Source organism: Nyctibius grandis, chromosome 1, assembly GCF_013368605.1.
Source record: "Nyctibius grandis isolate bNycGra1 chromosome 1, bNycGra1.pri, whole genome shotgun sequence".
Classification (NCBI taxonomy): Eukaryota; Metazoa; Chordata; class Aves; order Nyctibiiformes; family Nyctibiidae; genus Nyctibius; species Nyctibius grandis.
In genome coordinates, this window is record NC_090658.1 from 11,791,455 (window position 1) to 11,815,068 (window position 23,614).

The window sequence follows — 23,614 nt, forward strand, 5'->3', positions numbered from 1 at the left end:
TCTTGATTTTATAACCTTCAAATATTTCACATTTGTAATTTTTAGGGGTTTCTTTTAACCTCACCCCCTTCACAACTCTTTTTGCAAGATACAGCAAGGTTTCTGGCAGTGCTTCACTAAACCGATTAAAAAAACACACACACAAAGTTCCTTATTGTGCTTGACACATGATATAAATCTGACTTCTAAGTGTGTCTGAAAGAGGAAGCTCACGACCAAGCTTGCAGTTTTAAGCCTAAGGATGACAAAACAATATTACTAGGGTTTATACAGGACAGCTAAACTTGCCTGTTTGGCAAAGATCATCAACAGATTGAAGTTAAGATCCAGCACGAGCTACATTTAAAACCTCTGTACGTTCACGTACTATAAGCACCCTGATACAGGTTGCTACCAAAATACTATCACATACAACAGAGGAAGGAAACCGTGTATCATAATTAGCAATGATTCCTCTCTCTCTCACACACAGACACATATGCACATGTACACACAATATGGATCGCTTAATGCTGTACGTGTACACAGCTAAAAAAACCCAAGAAGATAACAACCATACTGTATTTTGGTGGAATATTTATCAGATAATGCATGCTTTAAATAACACACCAATATAGTCCATCATTCAGACTAGAATCTCTCTCAGCTTGGAAACAGAACTACTAGTTAAAAAATCCTTTTAAAAAAAAAAAGAATATAAATTTTAATTGGAAGCAGGTACAAGCAAGCAATGAGTTATACCTCAGTATAGCTCCATGAAGGTATTAATGAAGACATACTTTCTTTGAAATTCCTCAACAAAACCCACCAGATATAAAGGTTTTCAAGTCACAGAAGAACAGCAACTCATTTTAATATTCTTTTTCATCTTAACTTGGAAACATTTCAATGTGGACAGGAAACCTGATCTAAGTTACAAAGAACGAGAGAACAATTAAGGTCTTTGCTGATCTTCCATCTCTTTTATTGTACAAACGCACAACTCATTCTTTAAACAAGCGTAGTTCTACTGCATTCCTCATGTGAATGACCACAGTTAAATTTTGGACTTTTTTCAAGCTTCAGGAAATGTTTTAATATAAAAAAATTATATTTCCAGTCATATTCTGCACAGCATTACAAACAATTCTTTCCATTACTTTTAACAATGCTCACTTATTACACAGAATATCACATTACAGTGAATACACCTTATTGATATTTCTAAGGATTAATTTAAAGTTAAAACATAGGGGTTCTTCTGTGTTTATAACTAAGGACAGATAAAATATATCTGATTATAGGTCTCCCTCTCATGCTTTTAAACCCTAGGAGCTTCAGATGAGCATTTACCACCACCAGGACAGTGACCAGCTGTTGTCCAGCTCCCACAGCAGTGATGAAGATGGTTTCACTGCTGGAATAAGCAACACACGCACATTTTAGCATCATTACTGGAAACTTCTCAGGACTTAAAGGTGTTGAAACCTATTTCATCCATCAGCTCCTACAGCTGAATCACTGTCAGCATTGGTTCAAGAGGGATATGTCTTATTAATGCCAATTACTTAGTCCAGACAGACCTTAAAAGGTTCTACTGCCATACATTGAGTCACTGTACTCTCAGTGACAGATATTGTTATATTGTATAGACTTTATATTCTGAGCTAAGTGTGTGTACATGGAGATCCTGCCTTAGTTGTTTCCCAACTCGTCTCTTCAGCAGTCCTCAATAAGCATATGTTTACATTATATTATCACAGCCTCCTTTTTATTTACAGACTGTCCCATCTCTACACAGTTCTACAGCATGTCAAGAAGCATTGTGTTCAGCCTGGAGAAGAGAAGGCTCCGGGGAGACCTTCTAGCAGCCTTCCAGTACCTGAACGGGCCTACAGGAAAGCTGGAGAGGGACTTTGTACAAGGGCATGTAGTGATAGGATGAGGGGTAATGGTTTTAAACTGAAAGAGGGTAGATTTAGATTAGATATTAGGAAGAAATTCTTTACTGTGAGGGTGGTGAGACACTGGCACAGGTTGCCCAGAGAAGCTGTGGCTGCCCCCTCCCTGGCAGTGTTTAAGGCCAGACTGGATGAGGCTTTGAGCCACCCAGTCTAGTGGAAAGGTGTCCCTGCCTGTGGCAGGGGGGTTGGAACTAGATGATCTTTAAGGTCCCTTCCAACCCAAACCATTCTATGATTCTATGAAAAGCATGACACCGAGGGAAAAAAGTTATGTAGGACCTAATTCCAGTTTTTTATTGGCAATCACAAATTATTTACTATTTCAACATAGAAATCTTCAACTAACAAAAAGCAGAAAAGCTTTCTAAGAATGTATAAAATCACAGTTGCTCTATGTCAGTAATTTCATTTACATTACTATGACTATTCACTTAACTGAATAAGTAAAAAGAAGTTTATTTTTTAAACTAGAATCTGTAAGAGAACACCATTAGATATTAAAAATTTCCTCACATTATGTATTTTCAGATTTGTTAAAACATGCTTTTTTTTTCCCTAGGAAGCACAGCTTATGGACAGCACATCATACTACGAGCGTGCAAATCCCATCCTCAGCAACCGGCTACACCTTTCTTTCCAGAGGCTGGGCAAGTGCTTTTAAATAACAAGAAACAGTTTTGGTCATACCGACTTCTCCTTGTTTTCACCTTCAACACATATCCACTATGTCTTCAAATATAATTCAGCCAATAAAAATATGACTTCAAATACCATTTCCTTAATGGAACAATATTTGATAATCTGGAGAGTTTTGTAGTGGCTTAATTAGATCCATTAGACATGTGCCTTGGTACACAGAACAGGAAAACAGACTTAAATTCGTTATCTCTTCTGAGAAATAAAGCCTGACAAGCATGCAATGCTAGTGAGAAACAACAACTGGTAAAACCCACTGGGAAAAGAGAACACACTTCATTTCCAGAAATAAAACATTACTTGTCAACTGTTATGGAAGAGCTCCAAGAGCTGGCCATGCCAGCATGTGTAGGCATTTTCTCCAGCTGACCCTCAAAATTGCAGGCTGCTGCCAGCCTGAAGCACAAAGAAATCACAAGCTCAGAGAAACAAATAATTCAGTGCCATGTACCGTACTAATGAACTTGCCTCTTCAGGTTTTTGGTGGGAAAGGGGGGACCAGCTGCAGACAGGAGGAATGTGCCAGGGGACCCCACTCGGCCAAAATACTTTGATCACACAAAGCCAATTCCTTTTAACGTCAGGATACTACGCATTTCTTTCACCTATCATCCTTAGAAGAAAACCTTTACGGGATTTGGGGCAAAGAGGAGGTGCCTGCTGCATGCAGCTTTGGGCTGTGTAGCTTTCCTCCTTATCTAAAAAGAAAGGCAACACTGGGAAAGCAGGGGGGGAACAGAAGCAATTCTCATCATCTTTGGGAGTAACGGCACACGCGAGTCCTAGTGACACTAAGCTATTCGTCAAAGTTAGCTCAGCATGTTCTTCTGCAAATAGTAGCTTCAGACAGGAGGAATATGAGAACATCTCCTGTGGTTTCTGGGTTCTCCTTTGTAAGTATGTACTAACCAGACTCTCTCCCAAGGGCTGCTGAGATATCCAGTCCTGCAATAAATGAGCTGTTCCCATAGACATTCCCTGGATATTAGTCCAGTAGACTTTCCCACGTTTCTGGAGACAGTGGAGGTTTTCAATCAGTTGGTACATTGTACCTCACAAGCACTGTTTATTAGAGGCCAAGAGCTCTCCTGAGAATTGGAATTAGGATAAAATTAGATGCAACAGCCTGCTTGTCTGCACTTGAAAATGGTGATCCATCTTTCGGAAAAAAAAACAAAAGCTAAAGGCCTCTACACTCCCCCCAAATTTGTAAGTCAGAAATCAAAAGAGACCTTAACAATACGTTTAGTGTTCTACATCAAAGTAGAAAAATTTTAACTAATCTTTAAGTCTTCATCTAATCCATGGGAGATCACACGAATTTCTTTTATACAAGTTCCATACCATGTCCTAATATTATTTTAGTTTGCTTCTTACTGAGCTGTAATACAGTTAAAAGTGAAATGAAACTGTTTGCTAATAGAAAAGAGCTAACTGTGAATCATTAAGAGCACAATAATACATATATCTTGTTTAAAAGCCTGTAGTTTAATTTTTTTCTAGCGTGTAATAGATCTTCTGCAACACCTATTTTTTATTTTAACCTGTAGAGCCTTTTGATTCATTGCTGAGGAGACGCTAACCAGACATTCAGCAGACTTGTAAATATTTTTAAGTTTGAGTTATTCTGACTTCCATCAAGCCTTCCTTCTTGGAAAGGAGAACTCGCAACACACAGCAAAAATTACTTAACTGCTACTGCAGATGGGAAAAATGTGTGTGCATGATGAAGTTTCAGACAAAATTACATCCTTCCTGCATTTCTAATCTTATTAAGCTTGATTCCACCCAGACTTGTCAAACATGCACATGGAAGATAAAACTCGTCTCGATCGGTCGCTTCCACGCTTCTTGACTGACTCCTCCGTTTTCTGCCCCAAGGTTCCCAGATTCTCACCAAGCAGAAACCCCCCCAAAACCCCCATCTTATTTTTTTGCATACAAGCTCACCAAACCCAATGTTCTCTGCTAAAATTATTTTTTCATCTGAACATGAAGTTTAATAACGGGGGAGTAGATTTACAGCTATTTTTGGCCTAGCTTACAATTGACAGCAAAAGAGATCTCAGCATTAGTTTTTAAAAGCATGTGAAGTGACCACATTTCTTCTCCAGCCTGCCTCTGCCATTAGTCTGCGTGTCTGCTAGAAATGACCCGTTTGAACTCATAATTCCATAAAACACCACTTTCTAAATTTATTTGCAGAAGGTGTCATTTTTCTGCGGTATGAAGACTCATTTGATGACAAAGGAGGATGAAAGGTTGATTAAAATAAGCAGCCACTAGAGGAACCACAACCTGAGCCATGCTCCTGTTGTCAGATCTTACTTCCTGCAAACCTGCTGTGCTGAGCTCAAAAAAGTGGCTCCCCCACCCCAGCCCCATCCTAAAAAAACACCATCTTCAGCTGAAGGAAAACTGAGTATCATCAGGATTACTCTGTCTAGGCTACTCAGAGAAAGAACTTATACCACTTACAGAACAAGAATAAATAAAAACCAAAACAGAACAAGCCCACCCACTAATAACACTACTCATAGCTAGATCTCCAAATGATTTCTCAAAGTAAATGCTTCAGGCCCCGCGGGACACTCAGCTAAGAGCATTGAGGAGGCACCGAGAGGCAGGGGCTGGGACAGGCGGTGGCTCGCCTCGCGGCGGTCCCTTCCAACGCAAACCATTCTATGATTCTGTGATGCCTGCATACTCAGATTACGAACACATACTAAAAGCTTGGATTTTAAGCAATAAACGTTAAAAAAAGAAGCACCACTCCCCTCTTGAATAAGAGTTTCCAAACTACTTAAATTATTTAAAACAGAAAGAGGAAAAGATGTACAAGAAAAAGCCGCAATGGGAAGAGCTTCTCGGAGAGCACAGATAGGCGTTGGACAGGCTAGAGGGAGACAAAACAGGGAACCGAAAAAATAAGGAAATGTTCTATTAATAGCAGATACACTTGCAACTACAAGGGCCAAATAGAAGGATTAAAAATATAACTATATTAAAATTAAAAATACAAATATAAATTGCCCATCCTGGCCTGTACTCAACTGAATTAAAGAAAAAAAATCCCAAGCTTTGGTATCAGTTTTCTCCCCGCTTGAGACAAATTCTTTACTGTGGTTTAGAAAGCATTTTGCCACTTGGGGTGGAGGCAAAGAAATGTCACATTTCCAGTAGTTCTTAAACATGCAGCCGTGTTACAGACAAGTTTGACGGGTTCAACCTTTTTCAAAATGAATGTGCATACACATGTGGTCCCTGAACTATGCTTCAGCAAAAGCAAGTTGTTTTCTTGGAGAACGTCTAAACCTTCGCAGGTGACATTACTCAGTCTAAAAAAGGTTTCTTCTTCAGTCCTCCTGAAGAATTAGGATTCAGAAATAAGAACTCTAGACAGATGGAAGCCATTTAATGCAGTATTGCTGAAGACAGAGAGGAAAATAAAAGGCAGAGAGAAATCCAGATAGGGCAGAATAAATACCAGATGGTAAATACAGAAAAATTCAAGGGAGGGAGTAAAAGCAGGAAAAGAGAAAGAGACAGACAGATAGAGTGGCAGTCCCGGAACTGGTGACATGACCTGTCATTCCCTTAAGAGACCACGTGGTCGGTGTTTTTTCTGCTCCTCCATTCTCTTACAATAAAATAAATGAGAACTGTGTTTATCAGGTTTCTACAATCATTCTGGAAAACTACTTGCTGCCACAGACTACTGCTTCATGTTTAATCTGGTTTCACTTAGGAGAGTTAAAAATAGAAGTTGGAGCAGCTCATATTTTGAAGGCAAATGGAAAAAAGAAAGTTGTAGCCCTACCCTGTGTGCAGCAATGGTGCAGACATTATCAGAGCTTATTGTAGCATTCTGCAGGAAGCGATCCTGGCAGTAAAATCAGGCAAAGCACAAACTTGCTTTATTATGAACCAAGCACAGAAAACAGAATTAGCATCATGAATTAATTTTCACTTTTACTCAGTGTATCTTGATTGTTTATACCTTTAAAGTTAATTATTAACTCAGCTAATTTCCCCCTTGGTTTACATTTGGACATCAGCTTCCTTTATAGCAATGCACAGATGCTCCAGCAGTGAACAACATGAAATACATGAGTCACACCCCTCAACTGTATGATGTCTTGCCATAAACTCTGATTTGGAGCCAAATTCTGACTCCAGGCTCTGCTTTCCTTCCTCTCACGGGGCTATTGTCTATGAGCTGTACTGTTCTGGGCAATAGCTAGAGTTACATTTCCCTGCCTGGAAGGAGAAGGGTTTCTGCACTCCTAAACCAGGCTAACACAGCAGTGCATCACTGCCTTGGCCCATAACCCTGCAGACACATTTCACAGCAGCAAAGAGATCAGCAAGTGAAGGAGACAAGTTTACAGACTACACAGTTTCAAGGGAAGCAAGCAAGAGTGCTTTTACCATCTGGTCATTCATCACCTATTTTGACAACTCGTGTTACACGTTGACAGGTTTGACAGGCGAGAGGTAAGCTTCCAGTCTCAGGATACCAGCCGGCAGGTCTTCCTTTTGGCATGGAAAAAATGGTTTTCTCTGCTGTCGGCTCAGTGAAATATAAAACACATTCCGCAAACCAGTAGCAGCCATGGTGGTTAACAGCTGAGCCTTTATAAAGAGACAATAGCAGCACAACAAACTCTTCACCGTAGGAATCACAACTGTTCTGTAAAGGTCCCCACTCCACCCCTGGTGCTGGAAAACAACACTTGATCGGAAGCAAAGCCCAAACAGGGAGCTCAGAAGAAACCATCCCTCACTTTCCCATAAAGATTTAAGTACCATATGCTGTATTGAAAATGCTCTTAGAACTAAATGTAATAAATGTTTTTTGGGGGAACAAAAAAAAAAAGCTGAAGACTTAATGAAACAGCCAAAACATCAATCTGAAAGTATTCTCCAGTAGAATCACATTAAATATTAGTGGCTGCTATAATTACCCCAGAGGGGGTTCTCTCTTTCCTTCAGGTTAGGCTCTTGACGAAGTCATTTATCAGCAGAGCTGGCCAAGTAATCAGGTTTTCCAGCGAGCTTGTAGAACAACTCCACACCCCTGTGCCTCCACAGACAACGCACGTTGCTCTCGAGAGCTGCACATGCATGACGGTGGTTTGCAGAGCTTACAGACACACACCACCAGTGAAAACTCTCTGGTGCCAAACAAGATCTGGCTTTAGATTCACCGTTGCAGGCCTTAACAGCTAAAAACTGCAGTACTCAAATGCTCCAAGACACTGCAGCCCATGCCATCAAAAAGAATTGAATTAATTTTTCCCATGGCTTTTCTTTGGCTTTTAGTCAAATTGGGAGCTACTCATATCCAATAAACTCCCTACCACTTGTCCACACGAACTAGAAAATTTCCCTAGCACTTTCTTTTCATTATGAGAATTTTTACCAATTTCCTGACATGTCATAAGCTGACACATCATAAAATGAATCCTGTGAACAAAAGTACTCTCCCTGCTGAGCAAGGAACAACCAACACTTCTAACCCACTTCACAACAAGCCAGAGCCACATCCTCTCTTTCAGTCATGCAGACTTTATACAATGGACACAAAATAGAGGCACACACACAGGTACTCGTCGCATACAAGGAGGCATGTCCAGTAATCGATGGGGGAAGAGTCCTTCTGCAAAGTTGCATCAGCCGCTCGTGCCTTTGGTCTTCTTAGAGTCCTCAAGAGAGGACCATCTTAGAGGTCTCAAGAGGTCTGAAGCAGCATAACAACCTCTAGCCTCTTGAGGACTCATCAGTAAAGCACAGCTCAGGTGACCCATGCATCTCACCTGTAACACTGAAAAGCAAACCATGGGGCCATACTACAAGACCCCAACCAGCTTCAGAACCACAGCTTATCATCTTCATCCTAGGCAATACATAAAAACTAAGTGTGCCACTAAATGGTGTTAGAAGGGCACTCATTTCTGACCTCTCTTCTTACAAAATATGTATGCACGTATGCAGAGGTAAACATGTGCATGTGAGCACCATATGAATACCTGAACATCTACTAAAATAACAGCACACTGCCTAAACGCGCCATTTCTTCTGCAGAAAAAGGGAGTTACCTGTCTTTTCTTCACTTCAAAAAAGGTAAAAATTGAGTTTAATGAAAAACACAAAAGAAATCACAACTAATTCAAAAGTATAAAATATTTGCACCATATTTGACCATGCAAATCTAAAGGGTACTTACATAAACAGCTTGTTAGAACAGGATATAAACTACTCTTGAACCAGAAATGGCAAAAAGAGTGTAAGAGAACGGCACATCTGATGCGACAGTCTGAAGAGAGACACCAAAGCCATGTGTAAATGTCAGACAAGGAGTAAAAATGTCTGTTGCTTATTTGTCTTTTACAAAGATACTACTTCAGTGCCTGCATATATCTTCAGAACATGTTTAATAATCCTGGCATCGTGGTTTATAGAGACTGCAAAGAAAGGAAAGAAAAAACTACCCACCAAGCTGAGGTAGGAATCTTTTGGCAGAGATCCCAAAACATCTCAACCAGAAAAAAAAAATCTAACCTTATTTGGAAAAAACACAGAATTGCACTCAAACTATATTTGTATTGCCACTTTTTATTGTTAGGGAAGAGAGAGAGAGATATGAAGAACATGCTTTCAGAAATATATTAACATATGCAAAATGAGATAATTACAAAAATATTTTTAAAAATAATCAGAGAACGACTTATTTTAAGTCTAAAAATTGTTTGGACAAGTTGGCTATTATTTCACATTTGCTCTGCACAGTACATTTTACGTCTTCTTTCAGTGAGATTCTGTTGTAATCGGTTTTTACTTATGGGGAATCACACAGAAACCAGCATTATTAAGAGGCAAATATAGAAGATGCCAAAGAATAAGAGGGATAAAAAAATATATTCCACGATCACTGTCACCTTTAGAAGTGAAACACACAATCCTCAAGGAGAGCAGATAAACAGATACCAAACTCCATGGGGAGCTGAGAAGGAGGAGGGACTCACAGGCTTGCTATCAAACTATAAACCCACCATCTTTATAAGAGATCGAGTACTCTAAATTAGATCTTGGGCTATCAGCTACAAACAGGTGCTCATGCACCGTAAACAAAGTGAAAGGTAAATCCCAATTGCTTTGTTCAAACAGTCCAATTTTAAATCATTGAGTGGCTAAAAGAAGTATAGGATGATTTGGTTTCCTTGTATGATTTAGTTTCCTTGAATATGACTGCCAGACACAATGGAACACAATTATGGAAAACCTACTGTGCTTAAGCTTCAGGTGTTCAGAATACGAAACAAAAACGCCCCAAAATAAGAAATCAGTTTGGTTTTCCCAGTAATAAACTCCTAAGCCTTCACAATGGAGACCATCCATATTCCAGTCAGTTCTGACTTGCTCCATATATTAAATCCTTTTTTTTTTAAAGTTATTGTGTAAAAACATATATTTATAATTTAAAAATGGAATATTTTAGGCTCTGCCTTTAAAGAAAGTCACTCACTCCATCTTGTTCTAAAGCCAATGATCCTCTAGGGGTGACCTCGGAGCCCTCTCAGTAAGTTGCAGCCAACCCTTCCTGCCCACAGAGGCTCACAGGCAACCAGACGGGCCGTTCAGTCTGCAGCTCAAGTTGCCAGAGGTTCTTACCTGACAACTTCTGCCCCACTGGGCTCAATGACTAAAACATCAATGAATAAAAGACTTCATGTAACAACTGTAGTGCCTGGCATTTTGTGCCACTAATGCTTTTTCTTTCTTTATTGTTAAATAAACTATTGCAAAAATCAATGTCATCCAAAAATGTTGAAGAGTTCAAGGCTCCATCACACTTGGTCACCAGACTGGAAGAAATCCAGTGAGTATAAGCTGCAAAATGGAATAATTCTAGCCACACAGCATTTTCACCACTCCAAGTTTTTGGTATTGTTGGATATACAGCATCCAGTTGCTACAAACTAGTACAGTAGAAAAACTAATGTACATCATACCAAGACTGTAGCTGCTAAGCGTTACCAGGAATGGAAAATTTCAGATGTTCAGCTTGTAAAAAGATTGACTTGTAAGTATCATCCAAATTTCCTTTTCGTACGCTAGCTGCGAACTTCAGTGGCTCAAGTGAATGCCACATCTCGCATCTTTGATAGGGCTTTGGTTATTCAATGCATTAACAGCTCTTTCTGTTGCTCTCTTCTTCTTCTGAATGTTCTGTGAAATGAGGATATATACATTAGCAGAGGAGATTATGCTCACCCCAATGTAAAGGATCCATTGACTAGTCTTTTTTCCTAATAAGATTAATCTTTACTTGCAATGAAAAAAATGTATGTATATTTGAAGAAATAAAGAAGTCTATTATCTGCTCAGGTGTGTGGCAGCCTCATGTGAGACTGGCAAGGTTGGAATAAGAATTTTTACTCCATTGCCAACATCAGTACTCTCCTGGAGCAAGCAAGCACTAATCTTCCTTCACACCAGTTTTAACAGACCCAATTTTAAAAGTATCATATAATGAAGAATATAATTTCAGTGTACATCCTTTTCTTTTAGTCCTTCTTTAAGCATCGAATTGAAGAAGAGACAACTCAAGTTCTCCCCTTTAAAACAGGCCACATTTAACGAGGAAAGACAACTCATACTAGTCCAGAAAGCCACCAGCACTGAGATGATGGCACTGAACTTCATTACCCTCTTCAGCATTTCCCCCACACTTTGGGGAATAGGGAATGGAGCATTAGTGTTACTGAAAGAATGAAACTATGTATGAAGCCTAAGGGAGTCTTTTTACCTTTTCAAACATACTCCATACAGCACATGTTTGATGAATACTAATTAAGTATAGTAGAAGCATTTAATTTGTAGTAATGAACTTCAAAGGCACGATCCAACTCCCTAGTCTTCAGAGTAGACTCTTGTTAAGGTTAAGAGAAACACTCAGGGATCAGACTGGACTAATGAATTTCAGCATAATCAAAATACTTGCCTTTCTGTGCATGCGCGTGTGTGCGTGCACACCCACAGATATATACACACAACATACGCTAATCACACACACGCATATATATATGTAACTTATGCTAATCATACCTGTGTGGGGTTGTTTTTTTGAGAAATAAACAGTGCATCCAAAACTTGCTGGTGTTATTAATGATGAAAATACTACTTAGTGGCAGAAGTTCTACAAATGCAACAAACCGAACCATACATTTGGACAGGAAAAGGGAAATCAACAGGATACAAAGCATCACGACCACCAGAGAATCCAACTTTCTCAGCAGCATGCTGTTCTGGAAGTCCATTAACGCACAATTAGCAGATTTTCAGTAGGGCATTATAAAACTGAGACGTGACGCAGAGTCATTATAAACATGAAGAGCTGGCACTGATCTGCCTGCTCTAGACATGACAGATAGGGCAGCCCCCACCTCCGCAACTGGGACAAAGCAACTAGAGCTCTACTTGCATTGATATAATCAACACTGTAATAGAGTAAAAACAGAGAGAGAGAGAGAGAGTTGCTTCTCGTTTGGGCAATACAGAGTTTACCACACCTACTGTACATCAATGACGCAGGTCTGACGACTTCTTTTAATTTACTGCTTTTCCATAGATAAGAACATAAAAGAAAAAATAATATGACACAAAAGGTCAAGTAAACCATTAAAAGTAAAGTAAGTCATTTGCACTGAAGTGGCACAATGTCGGCACTGTCTTGGATTGGCCTCATTAGGTAATGATCTATAACCTGTCTCACGCTTGAGTTATAGGAAATATTACTAATTAAATGAACGACATTATAATGGTGGGAGGCCTCCTGTTTCCACCTGCCTTCAGGATTCGCACGTGTAGTTGCACAGGAGTAGGAAGACTATGAGGTTTGTAACGTGGATGTGCGGATTCCTTGCTCACACCCTGTTGTTTAAATGACAGCCCAATTCATATAGATCTGCTCATAGCACAGAATACCATCACCTCCACATCCCGCAGCTACCAGCAATAACATCGCCTTCTACACATCTCTTCAGTAATTACAATAGCAATGAAAACAGGACTGCAAATATGAAAGGGTTTAACAACACAAACACCAAGTTCAGATGCAAGACTCAAGTTTGGACTTGGCAGTGCTAGGTTGCCAGTTGGACTTGATGATCTTAAAGGTCCTTTCCAACCAAAACAGTTCTATGATTCTATGAAATCACAAAAACAGCAGTATTAAAAAAAAAACACAGAATGATGCAGGTACATTGTTCTTTCTATCTATCTGACACATACAAGCAATAAATTGCTGCTCTAGGCAGTGAAGCACTGATCTTACCGCTCCTGTCAGTGTTCTTCAGTCATGTAACATCCTGCAGCCAACCTGCCTCTCCAGTTCATTCTTTTGGAAGAATTTCCCCCCTCCACTTTATGTTATTCCTACAACTGCCAGCTGCACCAGTTCTTATTTGAACTGACCGCACCTACACATACCTAAAATCTAAAATAACTCGTATCAGAAGCTAATAAGAATGCTTTGGGGAAGTATCCATGAAGATTTTCATCACCGCAATGCAGGAGGTGCTAGTTCAACTAAACATTCAATTTTCTATCCTCCTAGGATTATGCTGAAATAGGGAAAAAAAAAGAGTAACTGTAGGTTTATATACTGAGAAAAGAAAATGTATCCTGCAACACCAGACACTACAGAGGTGGCAATCGAGCTGTGTTCTGATTAGCAAGCTGTGTAACAGTGGTGTTTCGCTAAATTAAAGACTAGGATTGTTATTTAGTTGTTCTAGGCAAACATCAATTGAGATAATAATCATTTTCTCATGTATGTCCCATTATAACATTGTAGACATTCCCTCCCTGCCAAAATTGTGTGCAAAGTTATTGTTAGCATATTTTCACCTAGCCCAATAACAAATACAATTATTCATAATAAGCACAGTCATCCGCTGGAGTGAAAGGTATAATACTATGTAGGAAGCATATTTGGGTAGGAAGCACCTCATATGGACACAGTACTTGTTGATACCACGTTACCAGCAACTTGTTTCTTTTTACCTGAATTGAGAAGAACGAGCATGCTTACTGAGCTGTCTTTTTAGTTAGTAGATGCAGGCACAATTGCAATTCTAAATGGCAGAAAGCAAGCAGTCTCTCCTATTAACTTTTCCCAAATGATTTTATCTCAGTCTTCGGACTGAGGCTGTTCCGCCTCTCAGAAGCTTGGACAACTGCAAAGCGCTCAAGAGTTCATGACTCAGCCCACGTACTTGAGGAATCACAAGGTATCTGGGGAGAGGGAAGAATGACAACTCTCTTCCCTTATTAGAAAAAGCAAGATGTCATTTATTTCCCACCAGTGGCTGTCAGCAGAAATCCTGCTGAAGATGCAAAGGCCTTTATCCTCCACAACTGCATGGACCCTACAACTTTTTCTGCTCTGACTTTTCAGCTAAGTGCAGACCCCTTTTAAGAAGGTCAAGTTGCTTCCTTCTCAAGCAGGGGCAGTAATGCTCTGGGATTTCCTCACTAGGCAACAACAGCAACTTCATAGGGAAAGGAACTGCAGTCCCCAGGAGGAGAGTGACAGTCTTTAGGGACAACACATGATAACGGCACTGATCAGCCTCCAAAAGCACCCACAGTTTGCTGGTGATCCTCCAGAGCTTTTTACACACCGCGCAGTTTTATCCACTAGTGGCACTGAGTTTCCCCCCACCATAAGCCTTTACATCAGATTTTGATCAAAAGGTTTCTTATTCAACTGATATTCTCCAAAGGCATGAAGAAAAGTCACCACTAGAAATGGCTGGGCACTTCACAACATAGAAATAGAGCTTCAAGACAGGACTTAGATACACTGTGTGTGCCAATGGCACAGCAGAGCCAAATAATGACGGTACCATCAGCCTCTTGGCTGAACGACAGTGAAATGAACATGACAGTCATTAGAAAATCTAGAAATAACAGCATGATTTCTAGTGAAAACAACCAATGGGACAGGGCCAGCAGATGTTATAAAGCGCATACCTAGAGTTTGGGTGCATCTTATACGTTGGATATCAAGCTCTTGGTTCTCATATATTACTTACATAGAGTCTGATTAATATTTTACCAATGACATACCAGTGTATTTATTACAGTTGGTGACACCCTCAGTATTTGTGAAAATAAATACTTATAAATCAATTGTAATAAAATATTTAAAGTCCTCATGCTGAAATTTTTATTGTCATTTAGCCAATGTACAGTTTGTTCTGCAGCAGAAGAGTGAACCAGGACACTGCCAACACGGCAGCAAACACTCATGGTCTGTAAATCCAACAGCCTACTGCCACCAAAAGGAAAAGACTGGAATTACTCCAGATGTAAAATTTATTACCAATGGAACCAATACAGTAAATTAAACTTATGTAAGGAGGAGACAAATATAGTATTTTAATCAGGACGAAGAAGTCTTTGAAAACAAAAAAAAGCTGGGAGTGAGAATTTGCAAAAGCTGATCACCCCAGTTTGTGAATGTTCTGAAACCTTATGGGATAGGAGGCTGGGAAGTATGAAGGCAGAAGGTAATAAAAAATTGACAGAAGAACATCGAAAGGGTACAGTTCTCCAAGGCCAGCCTTCCTAGGGCTTTGTTCTACCTTCCAGGACATTCCACACAAGAAAAGAAAAGAGATTTTAAAAAAGTAGTAGTAAATTTCGCTAGAGGTAAATGTAATAAGGTAACACGATTTCTCTACCAAATAAATTTGGTGTTTTAGAAAGAGGTCAGATGATTTATGCACATTCAGCAGATCTATGGGCAGGAAAGGAAACAGCTGTAAGCAGCAGATCATCATGACATCTTTTATAAATACAAAACCAGGACTACTCTATATACAAACCAAGGGAAAAGAAACATTAAAACACTTCTGCTGCAGTAAATATGACACACTTTTGTGGCCCTTATTCATCTCCATACTTTTCACAGGTGCCATGCTTTGCATGGGTGGAATGCAGGAGGGTACAGGAAAGTCCTTCACCTTATTTATACTCAGCTCTAATACAAGCAAGTGGTTGATTTATGGTACAGATCTACGATTACTACTTAGAGACATGAACTACTACAGCAATTAAGTCACAAGGGCAATGAATTGCTCTGCTTCTAATCATCAAGACGATGGGTGTCAGAGAAAAAAATCTTCAAGAGACAGGACTGGGGCATTGCTCATCCCATCCAATTTAGGTTCTCACATTCCCTAAAAAGTCAACAGAAGACAGTATAAGACATCTTGTCTTTTCCATATTGACCATACAAAGGACCTGGGCTTCTAAACGAGGTATTTGAAAATAAACAGTATGGGCACCTCCCGAAAGAATGTATTTGGTGCGATTAGATATTCTCATCAATGGAGACATAAAAGTTACCTGTCTTCTTCTGAACGTCAGATGCAGATCACTGCACACAAGGGAAATGGCTGCATAAACAAGTGCTCTGACTTTCTGTTGCTAGTCTGCTGTTTGCTCTCCTTCCTCCGCCACCCAGAGGAGGAAGGAAAAAATAAAGCCACAAAAAAAGAACACAAACATTGCTGTTAACATTTTAATCATTTTTGATAGGACGAAAGGAAACGGCCTCAAGTTGCACCAGGGGAGGTTTAGGTTGGATATCAGGAAAAATTTCTTCACTGAAAGGGCTGTCAAGCATTGGAACAGGCTGGACAGGGAAGTGGTAGAGTCACCACCCCTGGAGGTATTTAAAAGACAAGTAGATGTGGTGCTGAGGGACCTGGCTTAGCGGTGGACTTGGTAGTGTTAGGTTAATGGTTGTGTTGTCCGAAAAGCGGATTCCAGCCCGGCATGCAATTAACCAATCTCACATGCTCAGGAGAGATATTGTATTTATTCTGCACAGGGTACAAGGTGGAATTATCCCTAAATCAAGCACACCCATTACAAATCCCAGTACGATTTTTATACACTAAAAATTACATGAAGTCATTCTTCTATTTGCATTACACACTTTTCATTGGTTACTATATCTAATTACAATTAACATAAATGCTTAATTTTAAAACTAATACTTCTGTCAAGGTTGATTTACGTTTGACAAAGGTCATTCTTTTCCATTAACCAGGCCACACATCAAAGTCCTTCTGCTTCGGGATACTCCTTTGTTCTTTTTCTTCTGGCCAGCCTCCTCCTCTCCCTAGATGTAGATAAGGTGGTCATGCTGGCCTTGAGTGATTGTTTTTCTTCACGCTAGCCTCCCTAGATGTAGATAAGGTGGTTGCTTTTCTTTCTTCAAGACGAGCTAGGTATGTCCTGACATAATGTACCTACATATATTTTTAAGCAATTATTAAGTACAGGTGCACTAAGTAAATGTTCTACCATGAATATGAGTTTCACTACATCATCCTAACAGACTATATCCTACATACATCTTTAAGCAACTAGTAAGTATAAGCACACTATATAGTTGGACTCGATGATCTTACAGGTCCTTTCCAACCAAAACAATTCTGTGATTCTATGATCATGGAGATTTTTCACAATGAATTAAATATCAAGGCTGGAATAAATTTGCTCAGAAATTCATGTGATAATTAACAAGGAAGGGACAACACAGATCCTTTCAGTGGAGCTTGCTCCTTCAGGTGCTGGGGAGACATCAACATCGAAGATGTATGTACAAAGACTAAGATGTTAGAAGCACGGAGGAACACTTCTGAAGTTTGCTGTTACCAGCAAATACAATGTAACACCAAAAAACCCCACATTTAAATTCGTGGAGATAATAAAGTATTCCAGCCAACTCTCTGAAGTGTGCACTGCACGTATGTGTTTTGCACTTCTCAGCTGCTTAAAGACTTAGTTAAGCAACTAAGAGACTTTCCTCTCACCCTCCCCCTGCCGCACCATTCAAACAAAAGGAAACAGCTCACACCATATCTCTGTGTGATGACTTCAGACGAGTCAGTTTATGCAAGAGGCAGCGATTTGTAGGCTAGCTGTGAGAACTGAAAAGGAGGTTACCACAAATAATAGCTAGGACAATGCATTTTTCCACTACGCAGATGGAGGGAGAGAAAAATAAGTTTAAGCCTCCCTACTTCCAAAGCACAACTCTAATAACAACCTTTCCTCCCCCATTCTGGGAAGGTGTGAAAGAGAGAGGGCCCTCAAAATGACCACAAGGCCAAGGGATTTTTTAGGATGCTCTAGCGCAGAGATCCTGAAAGTATCCACAGGACCTAGGTGTCACTTCCTTTAACTCACCCACTAGAAATAAGCACCCCAAAATCCATGCATACTCGACATGAAGTTGTGTCTGTACAAAGTAGTTTGTGTATTGCTTAGCTCAAAACTGCAACTTTAAAGTGTGTTGAACTGCATAAACTTTGGTTATTTCCCAGGAATTTTGTCCCTAAGGAGATGACAAGAGTGGTGGCCTTGAAGACCATGAGACACACCCGATAACAGTGAGATGCTAATTTACATTGCAAGGTGTGACCTCTAAGGCCACAGTTGTTACCAGTTTTGGGTTCCTAAAGCAAGCACCACACAGCAAATGTGATATCCTCACCCCAACATACTGCCATCCTCCTAAGCTATATGCCTACGTTACAACAATGCGTAAATATCCAATAATTGTAATCATCTGTGTTTTCTGGGGCCTGAATTAACATTATGCCCAGAATATGACATCTCAACAGTGGTTAAATAAGAGTTGTATCTGAAAAGGAAAGAAAAAAAAATCCACAGGCAAAGCCAGAGAGTCTTAATTCCTGCAAGAATCAATCTTTATGATTCAGCTTTCATTCCAGGCTTTTCAGGGCATCATATGAATCTGATCATTAAAGAAACAATGGACTCTCCATAAAATCAGAAAATGAGTGCCAACGTCCTCATTAGATTCCAAATTTGTCAACTACAAATTTCTCTTATTTCCTCTGGATGTGGCACTGTCTTTACTTCTGGCCTCAATTACATCATGTTGGCTGAGCTGCTGTCACATTTCAGTGATGGCTAAAGAGACACCCATTTCTGCAAACAAGAAAAAAAAAAAACAAAGCCTGTATAGAGTTTGGAGAGTATTCATCTAAAGTTCTTATTTATCTAAAGTTACTGTACTCCAGTACTGCATTGAAATAAGTAGAAAAATACTACCTGTGTTTGCCAGGTATCGGCCAAACTTATGTCTCAGATGCAAGTCAAAAGCACCTCAGAAAAAAGCACTAGGAAAAACAGGTGAGCCAACAGAAAAAGAAAGGGATATAACCATCAGGTCTGAAAAATTACTATCAGAACAGGGGAGAATGGGTACCACAGAAAAATCTGGCTTTTGCAGATTTAGAGGGGAAACTAATTTAAAAAATAAAACTGAAAAGTGAAACAAGAATTGAATAGGAATCTACAGCAAAGTGTTGAAATATCAGTCAGAATACATGGTGGGGGTGGGGGGAGAACATAGGGAGTATTAGTTTCTTTTTCTAAAAGAATGTGATACAGCAGAAAACAGTCTCTTTTTCTCTAGTGATACTGTCAGGAAGAACTCAAAACATCCCGGCTTTTAGCCATGGATTCAAACTCTGATCCCCACTGGGCTTTGGTTCCTCAGCTCTGGTAACACACGTCACCATCACCTGACAGAGCAGAGAACAGGCAGCGTGTCCAATTCTGAGAAACTCTAGTTCACTTCTCAGTATATCACCTGCCATTGATTTCAGTTTCCTTCAGCACGCCAGCAAAATAGCTTGCAACTGATGAAAGGAGCACATCTCGCTTCCCGCTCCCCTTCACTCCCGGCTATCCAGTCCCAACTGTCTCCTTTCATCATCTCTGACGCTTGTCAGATCCTTTCATGAGACAATTCAAACTCAGGAACTTCACGGTAATTCTCTTTTTCTTCCTTCCTTCAAGTTACTCAGTAACCCAAACCGTCACCTCACAGAGCAGTCCAGAAAGCACCGTACTTGTCAAAAGGTAAGAAGTGGTAGTGGATGGGGCAAAAGGGGCAAGACCCCCCCAATTTTGGCAATAACATCCTTCCCAACTGGCATACTGCATCTTGCAGAACACGCGGCAGACCTGACTGCTCTGCCCACCCAGGCGGTTGTCTTCAGGCATGAGCGACAATAAAGAAACATCAAATTGAAGTGGTACATTTCACACACACAGTTCCTTACCTGATCCACAAAGAGGGAGGTCGCTGCTAACCCCGCTGTGACACAGCATAACGATGAGGGACTAAGCTGTGTTCTCTGCTGAATCTGGTGACACTGCACTTAATGTTTTGGTCATTTAAAGCACCAGTTAACTATTCATCTGCTGGGCTAACATGCATGTTTGCTGTAACATACTGACTCTTGACACAGAAGCAGCAATATTGAGGGGGGGAGGGAGACATTCTACACTGCTTTTTCTCTTAAAAAGCACACACACACTTACTTTTCACCTTGTAACAAATAAGAATACAGATAAAAGCAAGTAAAGCCAATTCCTTTTCAAATTTATGATTATTTTTCATCATATAGACTAACACAAGGAAATGCCAAAGATTCTTTACAGAACAGTAATTTAAAAGATATTGTTTGGAAAAAGAGATTAACGATCTTCAGGAAGACAAACAGCATGGAGTAAAAATAACGTGTAGTGACAGGGAAAGCACAGCAAGCAAACATGTTGAAGCTTTACTTCTATGTAAAAAAAGGACACTTTAGAAAGGGAAAAAGACAACATAAAAAGCTCACTGCTAAATACCGGGGTTTGGGCATGAAAAATTGTCCAAAATTATTCTACTACATTTAGTTACATTTTTCCCTCACATGAGTGTAGCAAAAAAACTACCGACCGAGTGTATAAACTCTGCAAAACAGCCGCGGGTTTAACCACCGGGTGGCAGCAGCCACCCAGGTATTCTGCACCCAGAGGCTCCTTGTGCCACATCGAGCTGCTGGAAACTACTCCACGCTTTTCTCTCTGAATGGAGGGCAAAAAAAAAACCCACTCCGGAGAAAAATACCTTCTCCTCTCTTACATATAAAGCAAAATCTGTTTGTTATTTAAAATAGCTTGCTTCATAATTGGTGATGCTTTGCCCAAAATATAGTTTTCTTGTAAGAAATCTGTATTTTGAACAGTAACTCTTCTCAGAAAGTTCTCAAGCAGCGGTACTTATTTCTATGAGCATAAAACCCAAGAGTCGCCTCTCACCCCTCACAGCGCCCTGCCCTGCCGGGCTCCCGCTTCTGGGGGGAGGCGAGGGGAGCGCCCGGCCCCCACCCGGGCCCCGGTTCTCCACCGAACCGGCCGCTCACTGCGTGGTGCACGGTAAGAGATGAAGCCAAAGGCAAGGTGGGCTTTTACCCTCCCGGACACGGCAGGACAGGGCTCAGGGCCTGGTCCCGGCGCCACCAGCCCCATACCAGAAGCACCCAGTTACAGAATCAGAATCACAGAATCGTTTTGGTTGGAAAGGACCTTTAAGATCATCAAGTCCAACCATTAACCCAGCACTGCCAAGTCCACCACTAAACCATGTCCCTAACTGCCATGTGTATGTGTCTTTTAAATGCCTCCAGGGATGGTGACTCCACCACTTCCCTGAGCAGCCTGTTCCAATGCTTGACAACCCTTTTGGTGACGGAATTTTTCCTGATATCCAATCTAAACCTTCCCTGGCGCAACATGAGGCCGTTTTCTCTCGTCCTATCACTTGTTACCTGGGAGAAGAGACCAACACCTGCCCTCGCTACAACCACCTTTCAGGTACCTGTAGACAGCAATGAGGTCTCCCCTGAGCCTCCTTTTCTCCAGACTAAACAACCCCAGTTCCCTCAGCTGCCCCTCATGACACTTGTTCTCCAGCTCAGCCCCGGTTACAGCCCAGCCCCACGCTGAGGGCGGCCGGTTTCAGCCCCGCGGCAGCACCCACAGCCCCGGCTGCCGCCCGAGCCCCACCGGGAACAAGACGCTCGTCCTTGTGCGGAGAGGGACGCCAGACACCCAGGGGCAGAGAGGCCGATGAAATGGCTTCCCGCAGGGGAGGCCCCCCAGGACGGGCCCCGTCTCCCTCCACAGCCCCGGCCCAGCCCGTACCTGGAGGAGGCCGCCCATCTTGGCGCGCAGGGCGCGGAACTCCTCCGGCGCCGCCTCGGGGTAGAGCTGCCCGCGCAGCAGCTCCTCCGTGATGTCCGCGTTGCCGTAGTAGGCGGCCTGGGCGATGCCGTTGAGGAGCGCGCTCAGCGGCTTGCAGCCCTCGGGCGGCGCCAGCTGCTCTGGTGCCGCCATGGTGGAAGGAGCAGAACCACCGCCCGCCCCGCCCCGCCCGCGGCTCGGAGCACGGCGGCCGCGCGGGGACATCCCTCGCCGCCCCGCACCGGCGCGAAGCCTGTGGGCCACGCGTGTTCTCCGAGGGTGAGAGGGACCGTGCTCTCAGCAAGCTCATCCTAACTATCAAGTACCAAACACGTCCGTGGAAAAGGCCCCGTCTCTACCATCCAGGCGAATTTTATTTAACACAAATAGTCCAGCAGGTACCACCCCGTAATTGTACATTTGTTATCAACGCAGGCAACGAGCAGTGTCACGACACACACCACCACCCAGCCTTCTCTGACCAGCCTTCTTCCACTCCCCGACGATTTCATTCAATGTTTCAGAGGTATCTGTGATTAAAAAAGAAAAAAAGGAAAAAAAAACCAAACACAACCACACAGAAAAACCCCAACCAAAACCCAATCCCATTAACCAGAACCAAACAGAAACCACCGGAGCGGATACGATAAATTTCTGCTTTCTAACCTGTTTCTTCCAGAAAAAGTACTCCATTTTACTAAACATTCTGACATTTTAAAGTAACTTCCACTGGCTTTGCTCTCTGTCCCTTCGCTGGAAGATGGAAGAGAGACCACAAAACATGGGGACAGTTAAGAAACAGGTACTAATAAAAATCAAGTGTTTTCTCTGTGCACCATTCTATACAATTTTAAATATAAAAAAATATTAAAATGCTTTGTACATACAAGCATATGCAGTCACAAAAGAGATTGTGTGCTCTCGAAAGAGATGTCTACAGCAAACTTTTTTCTGCTAATAATACAGTAGTGTCATATACCACCTGATTCCCATTATTTAAGCCCTTCATAGTTGCACTTTATGACATATAAGAAATCACCTGTTGCTCAAAAATAGAAAACGTAAGTTTATGATCAACATGATCTGTTCCGCCTCGTACTTTATTCTGCATCTCTTTGTCAGTAGAAAACAGGCAAAGAACATGTGCAAGTTGCCCTTGCCTGAGGGGGATCACAGCATACACCTCTTGAAGCTAGAGGTAACAAGAAGAATTAACAGTACGTGCATCTAAAACTTTCTTCCACTCTCTCCATCCATTTGGACAACATTTAAAATGTCCTTTTTCTCCATGGTATTTAGATTAAACAGCATCTTTAGAAGCTTTAAAGAATCTGGAGATACAGGAGAGTTTCTTTCGATGACTAGAAATTAATATATAGTATGAGAAACATAACTCCGTTTGGGTACAGACTCTTCACTGCACAGCTGATCCTTCTGAGACTCAAAACTCGTCTCTGACGAGTACAGTTCACAGTTGCTTGCATTTAAAAAGGGAGCAGGGCAGTAACTCTTCATGGCTTATCTGTATCACCACAGAATACAAAGTAAAAATTCTATCATTCTGGTTTATATTTCTGAAGATACTGTTCCTTGACGACAAGCTTTCTTCTGCTGCAAGCTGACATACATCATTAAGTCCTCACAAGTAATGCTGGTTTACTGACTTAGGTTGAGGTACAAAGACAAATTTGTTCTTACAATTGCTTTTTCTTCTCAGATATCAGTTTACTTTAGTGCCTTGCATGAAGATGGCAAAAAAGCTGGTGAGAAGTGCGTACTTTGACTTCAAAAACAGTATAAAATTATTCAGAATGCACATGGCAGCAACCAGTAACCTG

At 41.1% G+C, this 23,614-nt stretch overlaps 1 protein-coding gene across 2 annotated transcripts in view; it reads right to left on the reverse strand.

The window, feature by feature from the left end:
- Positions 1–21,957, reverse strand: part of COMMD1 (copper metabolism domain containing 1) — an 85,746-nt gene extending 63,789 nt beyond the window's left edge. For both annotated transcript variants that reach the window (XM_068402668.1, XM_068402678.1), the window contains exon 1: positions 21,738–21,957. In XM_068402668.1, coding sequence (XP_068258769.1) covers positions 21,738–21,929 — 192 coding nt within the window. In that variant the 5' untranslated portion in view covers positions 21,930–21,957. The remainder of the gene's footprint in view (positions 1–21,737) is intronic.
- Positions 21,958–23,614: the final 1,657 nt, after the last annotated feature.